Raw genomic sequence first — 22,100 nt, 5'->3', positions numbered from 1 at the left:
GAAGTATCTGTGGGGCAGAACCGATGTCCTTTCACCTAACAGTAGGACCTTTGGCAAATGTTGTTTGTGACCCTTAAAAACTCACCTTTCTGCAGGGAACTTAGTGATCAAATTCTGCACCCTGTGCCACATCTACTATCTCATATTCTGTTGACAGAGGGGATGTGAATATCCTTAAGTGTTGAGTTAGATAAGCTAGGTGCTCTAAAGCATTGTTAATTTAGTCCCACTTGAGGGTTGTGATCAGATTCTCTGTTGGTTGTTGAAGGCTACGTGGAGATGCGGGGGGGGGCACTAATATGAAGCTATGCAGTTGTGCTTTCTGGCCCACATAGGTAAGGGCATCATTGTGCCAGTTGTCCCCTGGTTACAGGGTTCTTTCATTTCTCATACCCCCACAAAATAGGGAAGCAGCAGCTTGCCATTGCAAAAAACACTAGCACCCATGCCCAGTCAGCTGGTGAAAATGCTTGTTATCAGTTTTTATGCTAGAGGATGAGCAGGGGAAGAAAATACTCTTAGGACTTTCCCTCCATGACCAACTTTGCTTCAGTACCTTCTTTTTTTTGCTAGGATTTGCAATGCTGTCACTAGAAGCCATCCACAAAGAAGTGATGTTTACAAATCTGATTTGGACAAGAGTCTGCCAAATATCCAAGAAATCCAGGCTGCCTTTCTCAAACTCAAGCAATTGTGTGTCAATGGTATGTTCTTGGCTGCAGTTTTGTGTAAAAAGTGTGCACTTGGATATCTCAAGACAGGAATTCCCAACCTTTCAGGGTCTGTGAGCACATCTAAAATTTTAAGAATTGTTTGTAGGTGCAGCCAGAATCGCTGCCATGTGTGGGGTGACTGGTTTCAAAATGTTCAGAGTGCCTTCTCTATGTCTCCATAGAGTTGAAAGTGTAAGGGAAAAGATGCAGGCAGGAAGATGCCTGTCAAGTGGAGCTCACCCTCCACCAAGGACCCAGTTGCCCGAAGGTCCTTGGCAGAGACACATCCCTCCTTATCCCCTGCATTTAACCAAGGATCTCTGTGGCTCCCGTCATCTTGAGGAGGTGCCCATTTTAACACCCATCCACCCAAAATGCATGCCCCAATGTTGGGCCGCATCCTGAAAATAGAAGCCAATGCTCCTATAGTGAAGGACTTGTGCTGCCGTCCACTTGGATGAGGATATCCAGGAGAATACAGAGCCTTGCAGGCCCTGTATTGAGAACACTAGCACTGACTTTTTCAGAAGAAGCAATGGGTAGGATGTGTTTCTAAACACATATGTTACAATGTATGTGTCTGAACTCACATGCATGTCCCTCACTAACGTGTATTCAGTCACACACTATCCAGCTATTTAGGATCTCTTACTAGTGTTTGTTATGAATATGTGTTTACCCTTAACACACAAGAAAAGCCCATAAGCAGTTTTCACACAAACGGGATAAAGAAAGATTGGTTTATAACATGGAATGAAAGTGACAGAATATATTAATGCTGCTTCAGACAGCAAAATTACAATTTAAGCAGGGTTGAACTTTTACCTAGATGAGCAATTCTTATAATTTCAATATTTCTGTTGTCTCTTCCTAGAGTTTCCTGTCTATTTCCTATTTTGTTTATTCTGATTGATTGAAAGTTAAAATAATATAATCCTAGTGAGTGATGACTAAACTGGTTATCCTTGATTGTTTCCTGTCAAAGTTATCTTACTATTATCTGTGTGGAAACAATTCTTTTATAGGTGTTGATTAAATTTACATGCGCTGATCTTTAAATTATGAGTTCAGGATGTCTCGTCAATGCCTTCTAGAACATGTTTGAGATAAGACTGGTACCAGGGTCAAGAAAAGTTCATAATGAGGACCCCCGCCTTGCATATTAAGCTATGCCAACCTTTACTCATGCCATGATCTACAATAATAAACCACAGAAAAAGTTCAGATTGCCACACGCCTATTTACACCTTCTCCTTGAGAGCTTTAATTCTGGAGACCTGGAGAATATTGTCTGTGCCTAAAAGGCTGTTCATACATTTCTGAAGTAGAATAGGGGCTTTACACTGGTTTGAAAACCCTAATTAGCATGGGTGATAATTAATGGCAGAGTTAACAAACTGTGGATAAGTGGTGGGAAAGGTTGTGCTGTACCTTTGAGAGGACCTTGTCCATCCCCGATGCCTTAACCATAACAAAATTTTAAAAATTCTTCCAGTAGCATCATACCAGTGAGAAACTTAGTTGGTCTCTAAGGTGCTACTGGAAGGAATTTTCTTATTTTGTTTCGACTACACCAGACCAACACAGCTACCTACCTGTAGCCTTAACCATAGATAAGAGACATGTGGCATCTGTATGCCTACTGTACTAGTCCTGTGGCCCAGCTAGCCTAGTAACCTGTTCTCACAGGAGCTAAAAGCAGGACCTGAGCAGAACAGTGCACTGTGCTCCTTTGATTCTCAGCAACTGGTTTCTGGAAGTATGCTAGTTTGTCCCCAATGAATGGTTGCCTTCTAAGGGGAGTATTTCCTTCTTCAAGAGTGCCACTCTCATTCTCCCTGACAGTAGAGCAGGCATCCCCAAACTGTGGCCCTCCAGATGTTTTCGCCTACAACTCCCATGATCCCTAGCTAACAGGACCCGTGGTCAGGGATGATGGGAATTGTAGTCCAAAACATCTGGAGGGCCGAAGTTTGGGGATGCCTGCAGTAGAGGCTCTATAGGATGCATCTATAACAGCCCTAACAGGATGTTTGCCTCCCTTAGCTTTCTTAAGTCTACCATCTTGGCCTCAATGGAATGAATTTGTTCCTGCACAGCCAGGCACTCATTGCACCTCAGACACACCCATGGTTTCTCTCCAACAGGGAGAGTCATACATGTGACACAGTGCAAAACACTAGAAAGCCTCCACACCCTGCTGGCACTCGACCCATGCCATTGTTTTTGTCGTTTAAGATACTGCATTGAGAGTATGGCTTTTATTAGGTCATGGAAGGAAGGGGCAGATCCTGGGATCCTGGCCTCCTTGCCGTGCCAGGGAAGGCACATATCCCCTTAACACACCTTGACGTTTTGTCACCATGGGATTGCATTGGGAGTGAACAGGAGGTGTTGATTAAGTGAGGAGTGGAGAATGAGCAATTGGCTTGAGTCTGCTGGGAGTTGACTCCTGTAAAGACAGTAATCACTATACGACCCTCTTCTTTCAAATATGGGGAGCATGATTTCTTACTTCTTTTCTCTTCTGGTCATAGAACCTTTTGAAGAAACAGAGGAGAAATGGTTGTCTTCACTGGATAATTCACACTGGCTTGAGTATGTGAGGTATGTGCAGAAGTTGCAATTAAAAATCTCTGTTGACAGATTTATTTGCATCCTAGATCAGAGGTTGGCAACCTTATCCGAGGATGGGCCGGTTGATGCTCCGTCGGAGGATGGGCCGGAGTGTGTGCACATGCGCGCTCTTCCGGGTCAGAGGAGAACCCATGCGCACGCGCACAGGCCCCATCAACCCGGAAGTCGGTCCCCGCTCCCCACCAGTAAGAGCGGGGGGGCAGGGGTCGCCATGGGCCGGTTAGACAAGCGGCATGGGCCGCTACTGGCCCATGGGCCTTAGGTTGCTGACCCCTGTCCTAGATGCAAAGAAGATAAAATATTGACAAGCACTGTGTCACTTTGAAGTGAGAGACTGTGGGATTCTCTGTCTACACAGTTTGTAAAAAATGTTCTTGGGTATACCTGATTCTGTGAAACTAAATTTCACTAGAGATTTAAAGTGAGTTGGCCTCTGCAAATACCTTGCAGTGCACAGCTTATACCAAAATAAAGCTAACAGTGGACTCGCTTGAGTATTAAATAGTTCTAATTAATTTAAATAAATTAATATAGGCTTTTTTTGTCTTGGTCTAGACTTTTCCTGAAGCATTCCGCAGAGCTTGTATACATGTTGGACTGTAAGCATGTCTCGGTAGTTTTACATGGTAAGCTGCTCAAGTGTTTTGCATTGTGTTGATGCTGCTGCAGACATTATACCAGTATATTTAGGAATAATTGTAGTAGCTGTTATCCACTACTCAAAGTGTGGACACCATTATTAAATTTATCCTTTCCACTGTGTTTATCTCTGAACTCTTTTTTAAAAAAATTATTATTAAATTTGTATACCGCCCTTCATCCATATATCTCAGGGCAGTTCACAATATAAAAATACAAGATAAAAAAACACAAAATACATAATATAAACATGAACAAAAACAAACTAATAACCTCCACCTCTTAGCCAGTTCCCTTCCCAATGCTTGTCTGGTGTGCCTTGGCCTCGTGGCTTCATGACCTGGGCAGTGCTAGGCGGATTGTGCCTACCAGGCAAGTATGCAGGCAGACTCTCCCATTCCCCTCACAAGTAGGCCTTTTCTGCCATATTGTCCGCAATAGTCTTAAAAAGCTCCCAGAACCTAGTAGCAGGTTAGAATTGGAGGCTTTGCCTTTATGTTTTTTGGAAACTACTGTTCAGAGGTGGTATTAAAAAGATAACCCTTCTTGAGTATGAAGAGATGGTGGTAATATAGGTAGCCCAGTATTGACCCCCTCTTCTACAAAAACAAACACCTTACTGATTCAAAACTAAATAAACACAGTTCTGAGCAAGCAGGTGTGTTACCATTTTATTGTAACATTCTAAAACGGATGCTTATAGCATTGATAATATTTTGTAAGTGGCTTTGAGATCCATTTGAAAAGCATTATAAAAACAAAGCACATGACCCTGTGCTATTTGTATTGTTGTTAACATCTTTTTCTTCCCACTCACTTCGTATTTCTTTTTTTATATCACTGTTACAAATGTCAACTACAGAGGAAGAAGGGCGCGACCTGAGCTGCTGTGTGGCTTCGCTCGTTCAAGTGATGCTGGATCCCTATTTCCGGACCATTGCTGGTTTCCAGAGCCTGATTCAGAAGGAGTGGGTCATGGCAGGATACCCCTTTCTAGATAGGTGTAACCACCTGAAGAAATCTGACAAAGAGGTAATTGGGGTACTTCAGCTTAATAACATACAGAAGAGGTAGCTTATACATTTGAAATGGATTTTTCCAAGGAAATAACAGGATTTGGGGAAATCTCTGAGGGCAGGAGAGCAGAAGAGTGATGGATTGGGAAATGCACAGAGAGATGAGATGAGAATGGGAGGGGTGGAAATGCTCACACCCCCAAGCTACATACAGTGGTACCTCAGTTTACGTACACAATTGGTTCCGGAAGTCTGTACTTGACCAGAAGCGTACTTAACCTGAAGCGAACTTTCCCATTGAAAGTAATGGAAAGTGGGTTAATCTGTTCCAGACAGGTCCACGGAGTACTTAAACTGAAAATACTCAAACCGAGGCGTACCTAAACTGAGGTATGACTGTACTTGCTCCTTCAGATGGCAATCTCCCTGCCATCCAGTCTTGGAAATCTCCCACTAACAGGGTCCAAGTCTTATCTGGATTGAGCTTAAGTTTTTTGGCTCTCATCCAGTCCATTTCCGAGGCAAGACAATGGTCCAGCATGCGCACTGGCACACCAGCAGATGTAAAAGAGACGTAGAGCTGTGTGTCATCAACATATTGCTGCTGATGCACTTTCATGCAGTTTCATGTAGATGTTAAACAGCATGAACCCTGAGAAACTCCACATTGAAGCCAAAGAGTATTCCCCTCTGGAAATGACATCCAAGTAGGATTGGAACCACCACAAAGCGGTGCCACCCACCCCTAACTTGGATAGCCACTCCAGAAAGATACCGTGGTTGTTGGTATCAACAAGCATTGCTAATTTGAGGTTTGGTTTACACAATCAGAACCAGAAGTTATTACCTTCAGGTTGATGCTATAGCGTTTTATCCTAGATGCCCCATCGACACAAGCAAATAATTTCAGGGTGTTCTCATATTTCTGACTATCCTGAGTCTTGCATAGACAATGGTTTCTCTGTGAGACTACAAATTCCACCATGTGACTATTGACATGCTCATTAATCTCATGGTGTCTTATTTTACCAAGAAGTTTTCAGCTCTTTCATGAAATTTTAAACAAATCCGTTTCAGAAGTGGCTCTGCATAAGCCCTATGAAGAATCAAAAGCCCAGAATCATGTGGGGTTAGAACTAGACTTTTAGTTCTAATGGAATTGGTAGCTAGGGGTAAGCTTTGCTATAGCTAGTCTTAGAACCATGCCCTAAAGCCCAGTGTTGGCTAAAACAGTGGTTTCACTGAAATAAAAACTGCAGCCAGTTGAAATCAGGGTAAGAGTGATTTGGGACCCTAGTACATTGGTGCTTTGAAATAAAATTCTCTCCTCCCAAGGATATATATATATCTATATTTCTGTAACCGTGACAGACAGAATCTTAATTTAAGGAAACATTTATGTCCTCTAAAAAACCTGAATGAAGGCAGGCAGAAAACTACTGTATATGGTTCACTATAGTTCACACAGCTAAGTTATAGACTACTGGCTCTAGCCAGAGGTACTTGAATGTAAAGTAGGCATTTCCATATACAGTATGTTGCTCCAGTTTGTACACTTGCTTTGCAGTGCATTTATGTAATAATATTCTCAGCATTGATTTAATGGTGACTGCAGTAAATGTAGGGCTTGAGCAAACTTGCATAAGTCTTCTGTGTGTAACATCTTCCCATCATTTCCCTCCCACTCCAGTCTCCCTTATTTTTGATGTTCCTGGACTGTGTCTGGCAACTGCTTGAGCAATACCCATCGGCCTTTGAATTTTCTGAAGCCTACTTGACGATATTGTACGACAGCACGCGGATCTCGCTGTTTGGTACCTTCCTCTTCAACTCTCCACACCAGAGAGTGAAGCAAAGCACGGTGGGTGCTAAACATTGTCTGACCTCAAGTAGCAGCTGCAGCACATTGTTAGGAAGCTGGAAAATCATGTCCAGTAGTCAAGGTGGAAGCCTCTTAACTGTTGCGTCAACAAGGGAGTATAGCTCACAGCTTTGAGATGGAAGAGCAGTTGGTACATTAAGGACCAAAAAGTAGACTGTGCTGATTTCTTATTTGTATGCACTTTGGTCCTATGGTGTTCTTGCCCTAGATTGTTAACCATCAACTTGAGATAAACCTTCAGCAAAACCATCTGGGAGAAAGCCATTAGGATCAATAGATTTCAATATAGGTGGAAAGTTTGGGTTTTATTTTGCCTTTGTTCCTTACCATTTTTCTAGAATTCTTTGAGCACAAATGCAAAAATACCTTTTAAAAAAGTTAGGATTCTTATGGGATAGGTTGATAGAGGAAGCCAAAAGTGGCTTGTTAGGTTGCCTGCTGTTGATTTTAAGGAAGTCATTCAGCTGAAGGTAATATCATAAATTGGAAAGAGCATAAGAGACTGTTTCAGAGTTGGAGAATTTCTGATGTGTGCATTAACCTACTTCAGGAAGGCTTTAGCAACTGGAAGAATTGTGTTTAAATTCTGGCAAAACTCTTTTAAGGCATCACCCAATTATGTGGCTTTCTTCTCCTCAGATGCCCATGGATGCCACAACCTTTGGCCTCATTCATTTTAATAATTTAATATAAATATAACAAAATCTCTAAGCAGTTCACACAAGCTACAATAATAAATTCACAATGAAAAGAATCAGTCCATATCAAAACCCAATAAATCATTAAGCAGAGCATCACAACAAACTCCTTTGTGTTCCATTACCATAAAGAGAGTGGGCAATGCAGGATCTTATTTTTCTGCAAATAAAGGGTTTCATATTTACTGGTGAAGTCGGGTTGAGTCTGTATATATGTGAACTTACCTGAATTTTCTTTGTTTCAGGAATTTGCCATAAGCAAAAACATCCAGCTGGGTGATGAGAAAGGCCTCAGGTTTCCTTCTGTTTGGGATTGGTCTCTTCAACACACTGTGAGGGATCGTATGCTATTCCACAACCCCTTGTACATTGGGAAGAGTGCGCCATGTGTGAACAATGGGGCTGTGAAATACTTTAAGCGATCAAAGGTAAGAATGGACCAGTGAGTCAGTCCAGCTACACCAGTGGTGCTGCAGTTCCGCTGCTGCAAAGATAGTATCTCATTCCTGTTGGAATGGGATCGATTTTCAGTGCACTGGGCCAGTGCCCTTGTGCAGCCCAGCAGTGTCCTGCTGGAGAAAATCAAAGAACTGAAACGGGCAGCACATCTAGTCCCAACTCACTGGCCAATGCAGGAAATCCAGAATGAAAACATTCCCAGCACAGGGCTGCCCAGTCTCTGCTTGAAGATCTCCAGTAAGGGAGATCCCATCTATGTAACTGGCTCAATAAGCTTCTCCCAATGTTCAACTCAAAGTCCATTAGATCTTGACTTGCCCTCTGGGGTAGGTGAGAACAAACAAGTCTTTGTCCTCTCTCAAGATCTCCAAGTAATCAAGTGGTGATACTTGCGTTTATTTTCCAAGTAATGCAGTTTTCTAGCAGGTGATTCCCCACCCTCAACATTGTTAGTGGTTTTGACCTTAACTACCAAGGAAAGCAGGACGCGGGTGGCGCTGTGGGTTAAACCACAGAGCCTAGGGGTTGCTGATCAGAATCCCCGCGACGGGGTGAGCTCCTGTTGCTCGGTCCCAGTTCCTGCCAACCTAGCAGTTCGAAAGCACGTCAAAATGCAAGTAGATAAATCGGAACCGCTACAGTGGGAAGGTAAACGGCGTTTCCATGTGCTGCTCTGGTTCGCCAGAAGCGGCTTAGTCATGCTGGCCACATGACCTGGAAGCTGTACGCCGGCTCTCTCGGCCAATAACGCGAGTTGAGCACCGCAACCCCAGAGTCGGTCACGACTGGACCTAATGGTCAGGAGTTCCTTTACCTTTACCTTACCAAGGAAAGCAGTGTATGCTTGGTTGCTTCCAGTCACCACATGATGATGATGATGAAGATAATGATGAATGAGGGATAGTGAATGAGGGAATCTGGGGGCTGCCTACCTACTGACAGTGTCTGCTAGGAGAGTCTATAGTTAGAGGAGGGAGAACAAAACTGATGGGTGGCTTCCAGAGAAGCGGACACGGAGCAATGAATTCAAGCTACAAGAAAGAAGATTCCACCTAAACATTAGGAAGAACTTCCTGACAGTAAAAGCTGTTCAACAGTGGAATTTGCTGCCAAGGAGTGTGGTGGAGTCTCCTTCTTTGGAGGTCTTTAAGCGGAGGAGGTTTGACAGCCATCTGTCAGGAATGCTTTGATGGTGTTTCCTGCTTGGCAGGGGGTTGGACTGGATGGCCCTTGTGGTCTCTTCCAACTCTATGATTCTATTCCCCAAATCATTCAGTCCCGATTGGTGGGATGACTTAATACACACTGAAGCCCATGAGCTGGGCCAGTGGGTGTTTCGTTGCAGTGTTTCAGTCGGTGCTTTTCTTCCATTTTTTTTAAGTGCCGGTACTGTGTACCCCTGAGTACCCCCAGAAAAAAAAAGCACTGGTTTCAGTGATTTTTCAGAGCAGTCTTGTCTCTTATGCAGTTGTCCACCATCCAGAGCTCACACAAAACCCTTGCAGAGGGAGGATGGAGTGGTCTCCCAGCCTCCTCTGCACCCAGCATAAAAACAAAGCAGGCTGCCGGAAAAGGGAGCCCTAGTCTTTCACATCCAGTAGAGAAGTTACTTTTATGGCCCTATTTTCAAGGTTTCTTTGTGCGAGTACAGTACTGCATTTATTGCAAAGTTATTTCTCAGAACTATTTCTCAGGTCATGGGATAATAGAAAAATAAGGAAGATAATTGTATTGGACAAATGGCTTTTTCAAAAGTTAACACATATCGTCTGCTGACATAATAAAAGGGTAGCTAGTTTTTACCTTATGAGGGTTTTTAAAAAAAATAATGGAACATTTTTTAGCAAGCAGACAGATTAGGCACAGCACTTCAAACACTGACCTGCATGAAATTCCATATTAGTGTAATTACCTTTTAGAACCCTCTACTAGAAAAAAAATAGTGGAAGTGATTAAAATACTTGCATAATCAGGTTTGCTCTCCATATGACCAGGAATTGTTCACTCTTTTATCCTACCTAATGAAGCTCTTACTGTTGGTGAAGGATTACATATGCTGTTGCTAATGGAAAGTTTCTCATTTCCACATGCAGCTTTGTCTGTCTCATTACCTTTTTGGCCCCAGAAAGTACTTCATTATTCTATGGCATCCGTTATTGCAAATTGTGCTGATTTTTCAAAAGGAGATTTGACAAATTAGAAGTCCATCATTTTGGGCTATATTATCTAGAAGTAGTTATTCCAGGTATTGGGGGGGGGTTCTACTTAACATAACTGGAGCTCTGTGGAGATCAAGTTGAACCTGATGGGAAACTGAAGGATTTTACTAACTTTTCCCTTCCCAGAAGAACTACAGTTCAACACTCAGGGGCTTCCCGCCATCCCTGAAGAACGGTGTTATCAGCAAGCAAGACTTTCTTCCAAGAAGAAATTCCCTAATACTAAAACTGAAACCAGACTTTCTTCACAATATGGATACCACCACCAATGGCATGGAGCAATATTTCAGAGAGTGGTTTTCTAAGCCACTCGACCTGCATGCTGTAATCCTACCCCATCTCTCTGGAACACAAATCAAACTCTGGAAACTCTGCTACTTCCGCTGGATCCCTGAGGCCCAGATCAACAGTGGTGGCTTCATTACTGCCTTCCATAAAATCTCTTTATTAGCAGATGAAGTAGATCTTCTGAACCGGTGTCTGAGGCAACACAGCGGTACCCCACCTTTGCTCACTAACACTTCTGAACTCGATCAAAGCCGAATGTACTTTAGAGCAAATGGGCTCAATGATTCTTCCACAATCCCAGATTTCCTTTCTTCCTCTTTCCCATTTTCTCCTGTAGGGAATCTCTGCCGACGGAGTATTTTGGGAACACCACTGAGCAAATTCTTAAGTGGTGCCAAAATCTGGTTGTCCACAGAGACACTTGCCAATGAAGACTGATGTCTTTAGAGACATAGAAGGGAGACAAGGAAAGAGACTGACACATCATTTTTTTGCAGCACACTGCTAACCACAGCACCGGAAACTGTAATAGCTTTATATACTAAGGTTACTTATGTTTTGCACAAAGTATTTAAAAGCAGCTGTGTCATGCTTTCAGATTGCACAATTTTTATTTTTATTTTGGTTTTGTTTCATTTTTCTTCAGCAGTCCAGTAACTAAGGCACATACCATTTGACGTTAGTCCCCCCACAAACGCACCACAATTTAAGGTCCGATATGGTGAATAATTGTCTCAAAGCTACTATTCCCTGCTGCTGATTTGAAGCACATCTCTTGTCTGCTTGGATGAATTAACAGATGAAGAGAGAAATTAGAGTCAAAAAAGTTGCTGCATCAAATTTGATCACTACAATTGGTAGAAACATAAGAGCCATAAATTTTATCAGTCACGTTTCAAATTCATGGCGTGATTCAGCTGATGGTAGGGACTTTTAAATCCTGTTTATTTCAATGGTACTTTATAAAAGCACCTTTCCCGTTGAAATAATTTAAAGTGTTCATCTTGTACAGGTTGGCTATGGGAATGGTGGAAAGATCTAGTTTGGTCCATGAGCATTTTCCCTCCCCTTTTCATTTAGTATCTGAAACTGCCTTTTAGTTTACAAAATCTGCCTATAGGACAATGTGTGTTGTCAACAGTTGGGTGCTGACCTCACTATCCCAGTCCCTCAACTGGGGTTTGAGATCCAAGAGGAAGCAGCAAGAGGATGCTCTTGCTTTAACTTATGGTTAAGGCGTACACTGGCACCCATGTTAGCTTGGCCTGAAGGATTCCCCCTTCACCTAGGATCAGCAGCTGTGGTTTCAAAGTAGGTGTCAGTTCCATCTGCTAGTTTGAAAGGAGTCCTTAGTAGCACTAACCATAGTTAAAGTGGAGAGAATTAGCTGCCAATCTCATTACCATAGATTGGTGTCATTACAGCTGCACAAACCCCAAAATAATGTTAGTCGATTATAGCCTTAAAAGTGCCTTTTTCTTGCTTTTAAAGCAAGATTTCTCTCCATCATGGAATTCAGTTACTCTAATGTGGTAAGCTAATAGGCTACACATTAGTAGTATCCATTTCCAGAATCTCATTCATACCACAATTTATGGACGTTTCCAAAAGCTTCTCATCCTTCGACTTTGTGATCCAGAATAGAAATCTTAATGAGAATACCTCTGAAGTATATATTTAACTCAATGAGTGCAGAGTATTAGGTGGAAGATCTTAGGCCAAAATTAAGATTGCTGTAAAATGTACATAAAATGTCTGTACATGTATTTAAATTTAAATTTTTAAGTCAAGTTTGGTGCTCAGTGGATGCTGATTTTTTTTTAATGGCCAAAACAAAATGGCATGTGGGGTAGTGTTGTATGAAAGAACTAGAAAACCTTGATATGACAAGAGGTTTTTGGGCTTTATTCCCATGCTAGTAACATCCCGGTTTACTTACTGAGTACCATACTGTTGCTTCATGTCATACATGTCATGAAGGTGGACTAAGATTCACATTCAGAAGTGGTCAGCTAGTTTATGCAGTGTCTTCAGTGCATAGTCTTTTGTGGCATGTGCCAACATCCAGAAAGTGACTTGCTTTTGTGCAAAATCAGCTCTACAGTAGAGCATCATGGCCCCTTTCCCCAGCTACCCCTTCCAAAGTCTCTTAGCTTTTTCACATTCTTCCCCTGATCCAAAGCATGCATGTAAAAGCCAAGTGAAAAACTGCCCTTCTGCTGCTCAATTGTCTGGCAGGGTTTAGGGTTTGTTTAAAGCCAGGCTGCCCAGCCCATTCATTGAGCACCTATAGTCTCCAACTGCATTGGGTGTCTGTAAAATACTGTAAACACACACACACACCCCTTAGCTTCCACTAAGTGAAAGTCAGGTAGACTAGTTTCACTGGAAAACAGGCAATGGCTGATCAGTATTGGCTACCGGTCCAAGGTGCTTCTCTTCACAGGTTTAGTGTCTTGTTAGAATGGACAAAGCTTTGTTCCCCTAGTGTTAAATTTCAGCACATGTCCAGTTTGTATCCCAGTTCTCTTTGTCATAGACTTTATTAAGGTGACTTTATATTGATTTTTACTTAATGCCTAATAGTCTTAATTACATTTCAGATGTACCAAATTTTGCTAATTAACTGAAAGTTGGATGAATATACTTTGCAAGAATTACTGAGTAAGGTGTTTTAACTTTTGAGACATGTGTCTCTTCCTTAAGTCCCTTCCTTACAGAAGTTTTTTTAAGTGCATTTTTGTAGCCTGTGCCCTTTTTATCCTTTTGATGTTACTGAACTTTGCCTTTAAGAATTGCTGCTTATAAACTGTCCATACCCAATGGATTAGAACAAATGTCTTTAAGGCTAGAGAGTAGGCTAAGCAAGGTTTATATGGTTAATTCCAGGCCAACTGTGCCTGGATGGCTGCCCAGGTTCATACTACTGTAAATGAAAGAGACTGGGAAGCATGTTTAGCAGGAGAGCCTGAACTTTGGAGAACCAGGTCTGTGATATCTTTAATTGAGCAAAATGCTGTGAGTTCTACAATCAGAAATCAAGGAAGTAGTGGAGTGGGGCCAGCGAGCAGTGCTTTCTGATCTAGCCTTACACGGTCTTGTAATCACATAGTTATGGTGGAGTTGTTGCCCCTCCCACTCCTGCCCCTGTCATATGACGACATATAGAACAGTCTGTGTGGTTTGACTGAAGTGGGCTGGGAGTGGCTACCCACGTTTCTTGATGCAGTGGTACCACAGGGCAGGGTGCCTTCTGGGTAGTGAGCAGACATTTAAACCTTCACAAAGCCCCAAGAGGTAAATTGCAGCTTCTACCCTGAATGCCTTTACAGCAAGTCCTTGATTGAGGAAATCCAGGCTCCATTGCTTATCTAAAGGGCTATGAACTGCCTTACTGCCAGCCTTCAGCCAGCCCCCTCTGCTATATGCAATGCCTTCACTCAGTTCAAAAGGGGGCTTGTAGGAGGAGGTGGGCACAATCCCAAGGGATTGTACTTTCTAAAACCAGGTACCTTTTTAGGAATTTTTTGTAAGTGTAGAAAAGAATAGATGCTTATTTTTGTATTTCTTTCTCCCTAGCAACAAGCAAAATGCATTGCTAAGGCAGCTGCAATTATTAAAGGATATTTTTTGTTTAAAAAGCAGGGGGGTTGGTGTATGGAGTTCTAAATGGATTATGATCCACGTAGAAATCAATGCCTTTTAGTTACTGTAGAGTGGAAGTTGACTGTTACGTAACTTATCATGGAAGTGCAATTATATTTAACCCCTTGTGCAGGTCATGATCCAAAGAGACACCACTGAAAAGTGTGCGTTTCACATTGGCAGAAGGAATCCTGTTTCTAGAGTGGTTGCTTTTGTAGATTCTCTTTCAGTTTAGCTGTTAGATATCCAAAGAAAAGGTATACATTAAAACCAAACCTGTTGTAAAATGTTTTTTAATTAAAGGCTGATTAAAGTTGTTAATCATAAAATTGACTGCAGAGGGCGAAAGAGCCCCTCCCCCCTTTTGAAATGGAATCTAAAGCCTTGATGCCAAACACAAGGCCTGACTTGTGTAAAGCAGAGCTAACAGGTACACATACAAGGAAAACCCCAACCTGTCAATGTTGTGAATATGAAGTAAATCAGACTTAATTAAAAACAACAAACCTTTCAGTGTATTCTTTGTTGGTGTGGAACTTGTGACTTTTTAAGTATTGTGTGCATTTATTTACTTAGTACAGTTACCATCCATATGTACCTGACTAATGGGACATATCTATGTGAGAACAAGATTCAAATATGTTCAATGCATTCAAAGAACATTTAAGAGGATACTCTTGTGGCCTTTTTGCAACAAATTTATGAAGTGTCACTTCAGCTTAAACATTCCCTACATCCACCAGGATAAAGTCCAGTAGTGTTTTTCCGGGGGGGGGGGGGGTATTGGCAGCCAAGCCTCCGTAAATTGGCAGTAGCTCTCAGCTCTGCCCCTGTCACTTGCTTGTCTTTGCAAGAACAGGAAAAAGACTAAGCGCCAGCAGAGGGAAGGAACAAACTTTCTTACAAAGTCTTGAAAAGTAGGGGGGGGACCTTGAGGACTGTTTTCAGTCACATGCTTGAGTATGGAGGGAAAGCTTCTGAAGTAGGGATTTACCTGTTTCCGGTTTCTGCACTTCAGAATTCCCTTGCTGTAGTCTAGAACTTAACCCTAGTTCACCAATTCTGCAGATGACCAAACTGGGAGGGGTAGCTAGTGCCAAAGAAGACAGAATCAGAATTCAAAATTACCACAGCCTTACTTGAGTTAGATTGGAGAACAGAGACCATACTAACAAAATTAATTTCAATTGGGACAAATGTCAGCTTTTAGGCAGGAATAATCAGCTGCAAAAATATAAGATGAGAGACACCTGGCTTGCCAGTAGTACATGTGAAAAGAATCTAGGGGTCTTGGTGGACCACAAGGTAAACATGAGCTTACAGTGTGATGCAGCAAAAAAAGCTAATACTATTCAAGGCTGCATCAACAGAATTCTGGTGTCCAAATCAGGGCACTCTCTTCTGCTTTGGTCAGACCACACCTGCAGTCCTGTGTTCAATTCTGGGCACCGCAATTTAAGGAGGATATTGACAAGCTGGAACGTGTGCAGAGGAGGGAGACAAAGATGATCAAGGGTCTGGAAACTAAGCCTTATGAGAAACGCTTGAAGGAGCTGGATACGTTTAACCTAGAAAAGAGGAGACAGGAGATAAGATAGCCATCTTCAAGTATCTAAAGAGCTGCCACATGGAAGAGGGAGCAAGCTTTAAGTCAGTGTTTCTCAAACTTTTTTGGGCCACGGCACACTTGTTCCGTGGAAAAAAATCACGAGGCACACCACCATTAAAAAAAGTTTAAAAATTTAACTCTGTGCTGCCCTATATTGACTATAATTATGACTGTAAGAAACACTTGCCAATTGCTGTGTTGGTTGCAATCTCCTGTAATAAGGCTTCACAAGCCGTTCGGCGGGTCAGTGCTGTGTATTGGCGGCCGCCAGGCTCGTTTGCACTGAGCTTTGGGAAAGAGGAGGAGAAATATTGCTTTCCGGCGGGTCAGTGGTGTTTATTGGCGGCCGCCAGGCACGTGACAATGCAAATCGCCCTTCTCGTCGCCGCACGTCGTGGCACACCAGCCAGCGTCTCGCGGCACACTAGTGTGCCGCGGAACAGCGGTTGAGAAACGCTGCTTTAAGTTACAAGACAAGGAGCCTCGGACTAAACATTAGGAAGAACACTCTGGTGGTAATACGAGCTGTTTGACAGTGGAACGGACCCCCTCCAGAGGTTGTGGGCTCTCCTGCCGTGGAGGTTTTTAAGCAGAGGTTGGATGGCTATCTGGGATGCTTTACCTGAGATTCCTGCATTGCAGGGGGGTTGACTAGATGACCCTTGGAACCCTTCCAACTCTACAATTCTATGATTCTAGTTTAAAATACCCAAAAGCTACATGTGTTAAAACACTGCAATGACAAAAACCTCTTAAAAGCCTCTCTGCTAAATAAGAGGACATTTTTTTGCTTTTTAAATAAGGCTTGCATTAGTTTAACAGTTTTTGTTTAAGATGGGCTGTCAGAGGTTGTTGTTGCGACTACTCTACAGTAACGACGTTCCACATTCTTGTCTTTAGACAGTTTTATTTAGTGCAGTCTATTTACAGTGAAATGAGTGTGTAGAACATGTCTGCTCAGTCTGAGCCAGAATCCGGGAATGGCGCGCCCCTCATCTTCTTCCAGCATAAGAGTCTTGGGACGGCAAACCTTCTTCCCCGCCTTCTCCTGCGTAATTCCAGAACCAGAGGGGGAAAGGGTCTACGCTCCATGTTTTCCTTCTCCCCCCTTTCCCCCCCTCTCTTCCTCCCTCACGTGTAGCAGGGGCTCTTCTGTGTTGCCGGAGCCCTGCATCCCTCTTCCTCCTTCCTCACTGGACTCCTCCCCCTCCCCGCTGGCATTGCTGCTATTGGAGGAGCTGCTCTTGATGATGGGAGGGGGATCTCTGTATTCTCTTCCCCTTACATGGGCTATACTGTTCTTTAACAAAACTCTAAACAAGCAAAAGGTAGCATTCTCTCCAAGTCATTCTCAGATCCCTGCAATTGAGGACCTTCAGCATGCTGGCCCAACCTGTGGGCCACATGTAGCCCACAATGCCTTTTTGGTGGCCCTCGGAATTCATCCAGAACAGCAGCAGCTGTGAGGCATGAGTGAGAATCCTGTCTTTTCAAACAACTAGATGCCTCTGCCGCAGCCCCCAGCCCTGGAGAGCCAGGCAATGGAGCAGCTCTTGCTGTTAGGTAGATAGCTGTACCAGAGACTGAATTGTTATGGCCTGTGAAGGACAACATTTCCTCTCTTCCTCCTTTCCAGCACAGCGCTGTACAGCAACCAAAGTTCCATGTTTATGACTTGTATCGTGGGTTGCTTCATTTCTTGCAGGTGGCTTCTTGGTGGCTTTCATCCTTGAACCAAGAGCAGCTCGGGTAAGTGGAGGGGAGAGAGCGGGATGGCAAGCCAGTTGGCTGTGCATGCTCATACAGACCCTTCGGGCTGCTTCTCTATCATAAGGCACCATGGATGAAGCTTTTCTTAGGCCACATAGGCTGTAATCCCAGGCATTCTTTCTGGTGTAAGACCCATTACGAGGGACTACCGGTAGTAAACAAGTACAAGTTCAATAGGTAACCTCTGGCAGGGATGGCAATGCTCAGCACAGGCTGAAATGAGCCGCATGGTGTGATGGCAAGGTCACCACTACCACTTTGAATTGAGCCGAGCGACTACCCAGCAGTGTTGTTTCCAGAGAGAAACACAAGCCTGCTGCATTTTGCCTAAACCCGTGTAGCTGAGACATTCCTCATAGCATGAGACAACAGGCAGCTGCCAGGTTTAGCTGAGGCAATGCTTGATTTCCAGAGGGCTGTTGGAACAAGGAGAATCAGCCAGGGGTGCTATGTACAAGAAAGGGTGTAGAAGTTAACTTAATTCAGAGGATTCCCATGAAAATGAAAAGTCACATCCTTTCTCAGAATGACATCTGAGTATGTGTCGTCTTAGCAGCTGCATGCTAAAGGAACAAAAACACTGAAATGTGTCAAGCTTTTATTTTGTTACTCTGGCCCTGAGCCCAGCCACCACAATAGAGTCTCAGCTCAACCGTTTACTTTTAGATCCACTTGCAACCACATGGCAGACTTCCACTGCTGCACCCAGCTTCTGCAACTCGGCAAGCCATATCATCTGTTTGTGGGAAAGGCGGTCATTGGGGCCTTTGACTTCCACCAGCTGAAAAGTTGATTCAGAGAGAGAAGGAGAAGTTTCTCAGTAGGTTTCAAAGAACTGCTTTAAGGGAGTGGGCTGAAGGAGGACTAAGGGTTTACCGTTTTTTACATCCTATGCTCTGAGCCATGCCCGCCTTTCCCACTTAAATCACATGAAACCTGCCATGTTAATCTCTAGGTCCCTAGGGAGAGCCTTCCAACTCTTTTTAGTTACATTTCCATCCTAAACAGAAGTTGCAAGTTGCAAAGATTTGCAGCCAGTGCCAAATCAAACCAGAGCCAACCTGGGAAATGGGTTAGTTGCAAAACCATTGAAACAAATGAGCGCAAGCCAGGTGGCCTGTTGGCTCCAACCAGAGGAAAGCAATGATAGTGGCTCTTACAAACACTTTTAGCAGAAGGCTGAGTCTGAAACCCTGTCTTTTGTAGACATCACCCATCAGGAAAAATGATGGCATGGTTTCCTTATTTGTGGTTTGTGTGGAGAAAAGGGTGGGAAAAGGGGATGGGATGCAGAACTCAATTACTGGACATGTTTCATATTTATTTTTTGTAATACTGAATTGTTACAGGTGATATCCAAACAGTCCAACTTGGACCGATGCATTTTGAATCAGTGGACTTCACTGAAAAATTCAGATGCAATGGCTGCCTGAGGAAGCTAGTTTCATAGTATGTGTCTTTTGTTCTTCCCACAAGGGGAAAATAAAAACAAGTGTGCTTTCCTAAAGGTGCACAAGTTTTGCAGCCTGCAAAACACGTTTTTGGGGAGGAGGATTATTGGGATATTTGTTTAGCTGAAAAACAACAACCAACAGGATGCAAAATCATTATTCTGAGGATTTTTATTCAAGACTTGCAGCTTCATCCAGAGAATAATGATTGATATCTAATCAACTACTAGTGCTACCCATAATAGTATTCCATGGAAAACCACAGAATCAATAAAATTACAAAGAAACAAACCCAAGAATATGATACAACTAACACTTTAAAAAAAAAACCTGGCAAGCGAATCGTGCCTGCCAAACCTCTCTGAGGAGCAAGTAGTTCCACAGCATTGGGGCAACCACTGAAAAGGTTCTGCTCCAGCCTAATGCTGCTCCCTCCACATTCAGGCGCTGCCACTTGCTCCAAAGCAGCTCATGCTCAACGATAAAACATTCCAGCCTGGCTCCAACCACCTTCCAGATAGCCTGAGGCAGTTGGTGCTCAGAGCCCAGGCAGAGCTGCTGCTTATCAGCCTCATTTCTTGAGATAAACTGCTCAGATATCCTTTATACTGATGACTGCAAAAAAAATTTTGGGGGGGGGATTTCATTTGGCTCCACCTGTTGGACACTCTCATACATCACATCCCTGGCCTGTACACTCTGCAACTTTTAACAATGCAGCTGGGGTCAAACCTTAAAATGGTGATCTTCAGTTCTCCAAACGACGAGATCAGGGAGGCCGCCCCTGCAGTGACGCAGATCTCTGCTCAGCTGTCGACAAACTCCACTCAGGAAAGGACCCCCAAAGCAACACGCCAGGTGCTACAAAAAGAAAGACCACTTTTTCTCCCTTCTCCCAAACTACAAGGGGCTAGAAGATGGGGTGGGAACTCTGGATCATGAGCCCCTCTGCCCCCAACTTCATTCTCCAATGATAAGTGGTGGTGGTGGTGTTTAAAGGCTTGGCACAATGGAAGGATTTTGAGAAACCTTACTGCTGCCAAGAGGATGCCGACAGGAATCCACAAAGATCATCTCCTCCTCTGGGGAGGCTGGGAGCAGGCGAGAGAACAGAGTGGATGAATGAGCAAATGGATGTGTGTATGTGAAGCAGCATATATAACGACTGTAACTGTACACCAATGAGCACTAATTGACTTATGCAACAACCTTATTTGTTTTTGGTTTTCTTTTGTTTAATTTCATAAAATTTATTCAGGCACCAAAAAGAGTGCAATGAAGGTGCCTGCCTGATTTTTGACTGGCAGGGAGCTCCTAAGTGCAATTCTAACGATTCATCAACCAATTGCATATTCATTGATGTGAACACTGATAAGACTTCCATAGATTCATGTTGCCACATTATTACATTGCTTGCCAAAATCCACTAACACTGCTCAGGCAGTGCTTAAGAACACGCCCCCCAGCCCCCCTCCAGAAGGGTTTTCTGCCATGCCATGGCTGTTGGGCTTTGCTTGCTTGCTTTCTAGCCTTAAATTCAGAGCAATTCAAAAACATTATGTTATAACTCATATACTTCAAATGCCATTTTTTCCAGTAAACTATAGAAGAGGCACAACGCCTCAAATTAAACTGAAGTATATCAAGCAAGATGGACACCTTCCCCTTTTCCTGTAAGAAGGGAACCAGCCTGAAATGAGCCAGGGCTTGATGCCTACCTGAGCCTGCTGGAGGGAAGAGAATCGGTCCCAGCTGATTAACGCTGCTGCTTTGCCCTCCTGAGCATTCCAGACATCCGCAATCCACTTTTCCAGGGTTTCAGGCGAAGCCTCATGCAGTAAGTGCAGCCTGGATTCAATGGCCTCCCTCCGGTTCTCATAGAAGCTGTCCGTGTACAGATCCAGGGGGGAAGTCTGCAGGAAACAGACAGTCAGTGCGGCCCAGTCCCTCACCTACTGCTTCCCCTGCAAGAAAGAGGCTGGCAACACAAACCACCTTCAGTTGCCAGGGTGCAGTAAAAGGCAGAGAAGCACACAAGTGGTAGTTTAGGGCTCATTTGGGTACTTAATACACTGTCCTCCTACTAAGTTAAATAAGGCAATCCATAAAGTAACACAGTCCTTAAAATACACAACAACAACAACAAAAACTAATGATTTTCTAATACAGTGGTGCCTCGCTAGACGAAATTAATTCGTTCCACGGGTCTTTTCTTATAGCGAAAAATTCGTCTAGCGAATCCCATAGGAATGCACTGAATTTTTTTCGACTTTTTTTTTGCCCATAGGAACGCATTAATTGAATTTCAATGCATTCCTATGGGAAACCACGATTCGCTAGACGAATTTTTCATAAAACGCATTCGTCTAGCGAGGCAAGCTCCGCTCGAAAAATCCTTTCGTTAAGCGGAAATTTCGTTAAGCAGGGCATTCGTTAAGCGAGGCACCACTGTAGCAGTAGCAACTAATCCATATATCCAGCCGGGTCTCTTCTCCGCAAACACCCACAGAAAATATGCATCTTAACCAGTCACCTAAAACTATGAAGAGATGGGACCAGACACATCTCAGTTTGGGAGAGGGGTCCACATGCAAAGAGCAACCACCAAAAAGGCCCCCACTGCACACTTCATCCAGGTGGGTTCTTTGCCTTTTGTGGGTCAGAACGGCTGGCTGAAGAACCTCAGGACCTCCACTTCATTTCCTCAGGGAGTCTGGCTCACAACTGTGTCTGGATGTCATCAAGTTGGCCCCAGGCTACACTTGAGTTGTGCTCTCTGGAGCCACAGAAGTAATGGCTCCTGGAATATGATTGGGAACATCTGGCAAGTATTCTGGTGCAGCGATAAGGAAACAGGAGCCTCAGTTTTTGACTCGGCCATGAAACCCACATGGACATAAAAACATAAGATGAGCCGGTCCAGCACCCCAACCCCAGAGTGGGCAACCAGAAGCCCCTTATGGGAAGCCCAAAAGCAGCACAGGATGGCAATAGCCCACTTGGGCTGTTGCTCCCCAGCTCTGCCTCTGATCTTGGATGTAGCAGAGAGCCATCCTGGCTAGTATGTGGCAGCC

The 22,100-nt window shown here is 43.6% G+C and overlaps 2 protein-coding genes across 2 annotated transcripts in view; one reads left to right on the top strand and one right to left on the bottom strand.

Moving 5' to 3' along the window:
• The window catches only part of MTMR10 (myotubularin related protein 10), a 48,620-nt gene extending 33,906 nt beyond the window's left edge, over window positions 1–14,714 (top strand). Inside the window, exons 10-16 of the mRNA XM_035130508.3 lie at window positions 574–704; window positions 3,251–3,320; window positions 3,906–3,976; window positions 4,852–5,021; window positions 6,696–6,866; window positions 7,831–8,013; window positions 10,390–14,714. Of these exons, the coding sequence (XP_034986399.2) occupies window positions 574–704; window positions 3,251–3,320; window positions 3,906–3,976; window positions 4,852–5,021; window positions 6,696–6,866; window positions 7,831–8,013; window positions 10,390–10,989 (1,396 nt within the window). The 3' untranslated portion in view covers window positions 10,990–14,714. The remainder of the gene's footprint in view (window positions 1–573; window positions 705–3,250; window positions 3,321–3,905; window positions 3,977–4,851; window positions 5,022–6,695; window positions 6,867–7,830; window positions 8,014–10,389) is intronic.
• A 3,445-nt stretch (window positions 14,715–18,159) lies between these two features.
• Window positions 18,160–22,100, bottom strand: part of FAN1 (FANCD2 and FANCI associated nuclease 1) — a 28,531-nt gene continuing 24,590 nt past the window's right edge. The window contains exons 12-14 of the mRNA XM_035130507.3: window positions 20,745–20,939; window positions 19,759–19,887; window positions 18,160–18,356 (exon numbers count right to left, since the gene is read on the bottom strand). Coding sequence (XP_034986398.2) covers window positions 18,219–18,356; window positions 19,759–19,887; window positions 20,745–20,939 — 462 coding nt within the window. The 3' untranslated portion in view covers window positions 18,160–18,218. The remainder of the gene's footprint in view (window positions 18,357–19,758; window positions 19,888–20,744; window positions 20,940–22,100) is intronic.

Source organism: Zootoca vivipara, chromosome 13, assembly GCF_965207765.1.
Source record: "Zootoca vivipara chromosome 13, rZooViv2.hap1.1, whole genome shotgun sequence".
Lineage (NCBI taxonomy): Eukaryota > Metazoa > Chordata > Lepidosauria > Squamata > Lacertidae > Zootoca > Zootoca vivipara.
The sequence above is the reverse complement of the archived record's forward strand: the minus strand, read 5'-3'. Positions and strand labels throughout refer to the sequence as shown.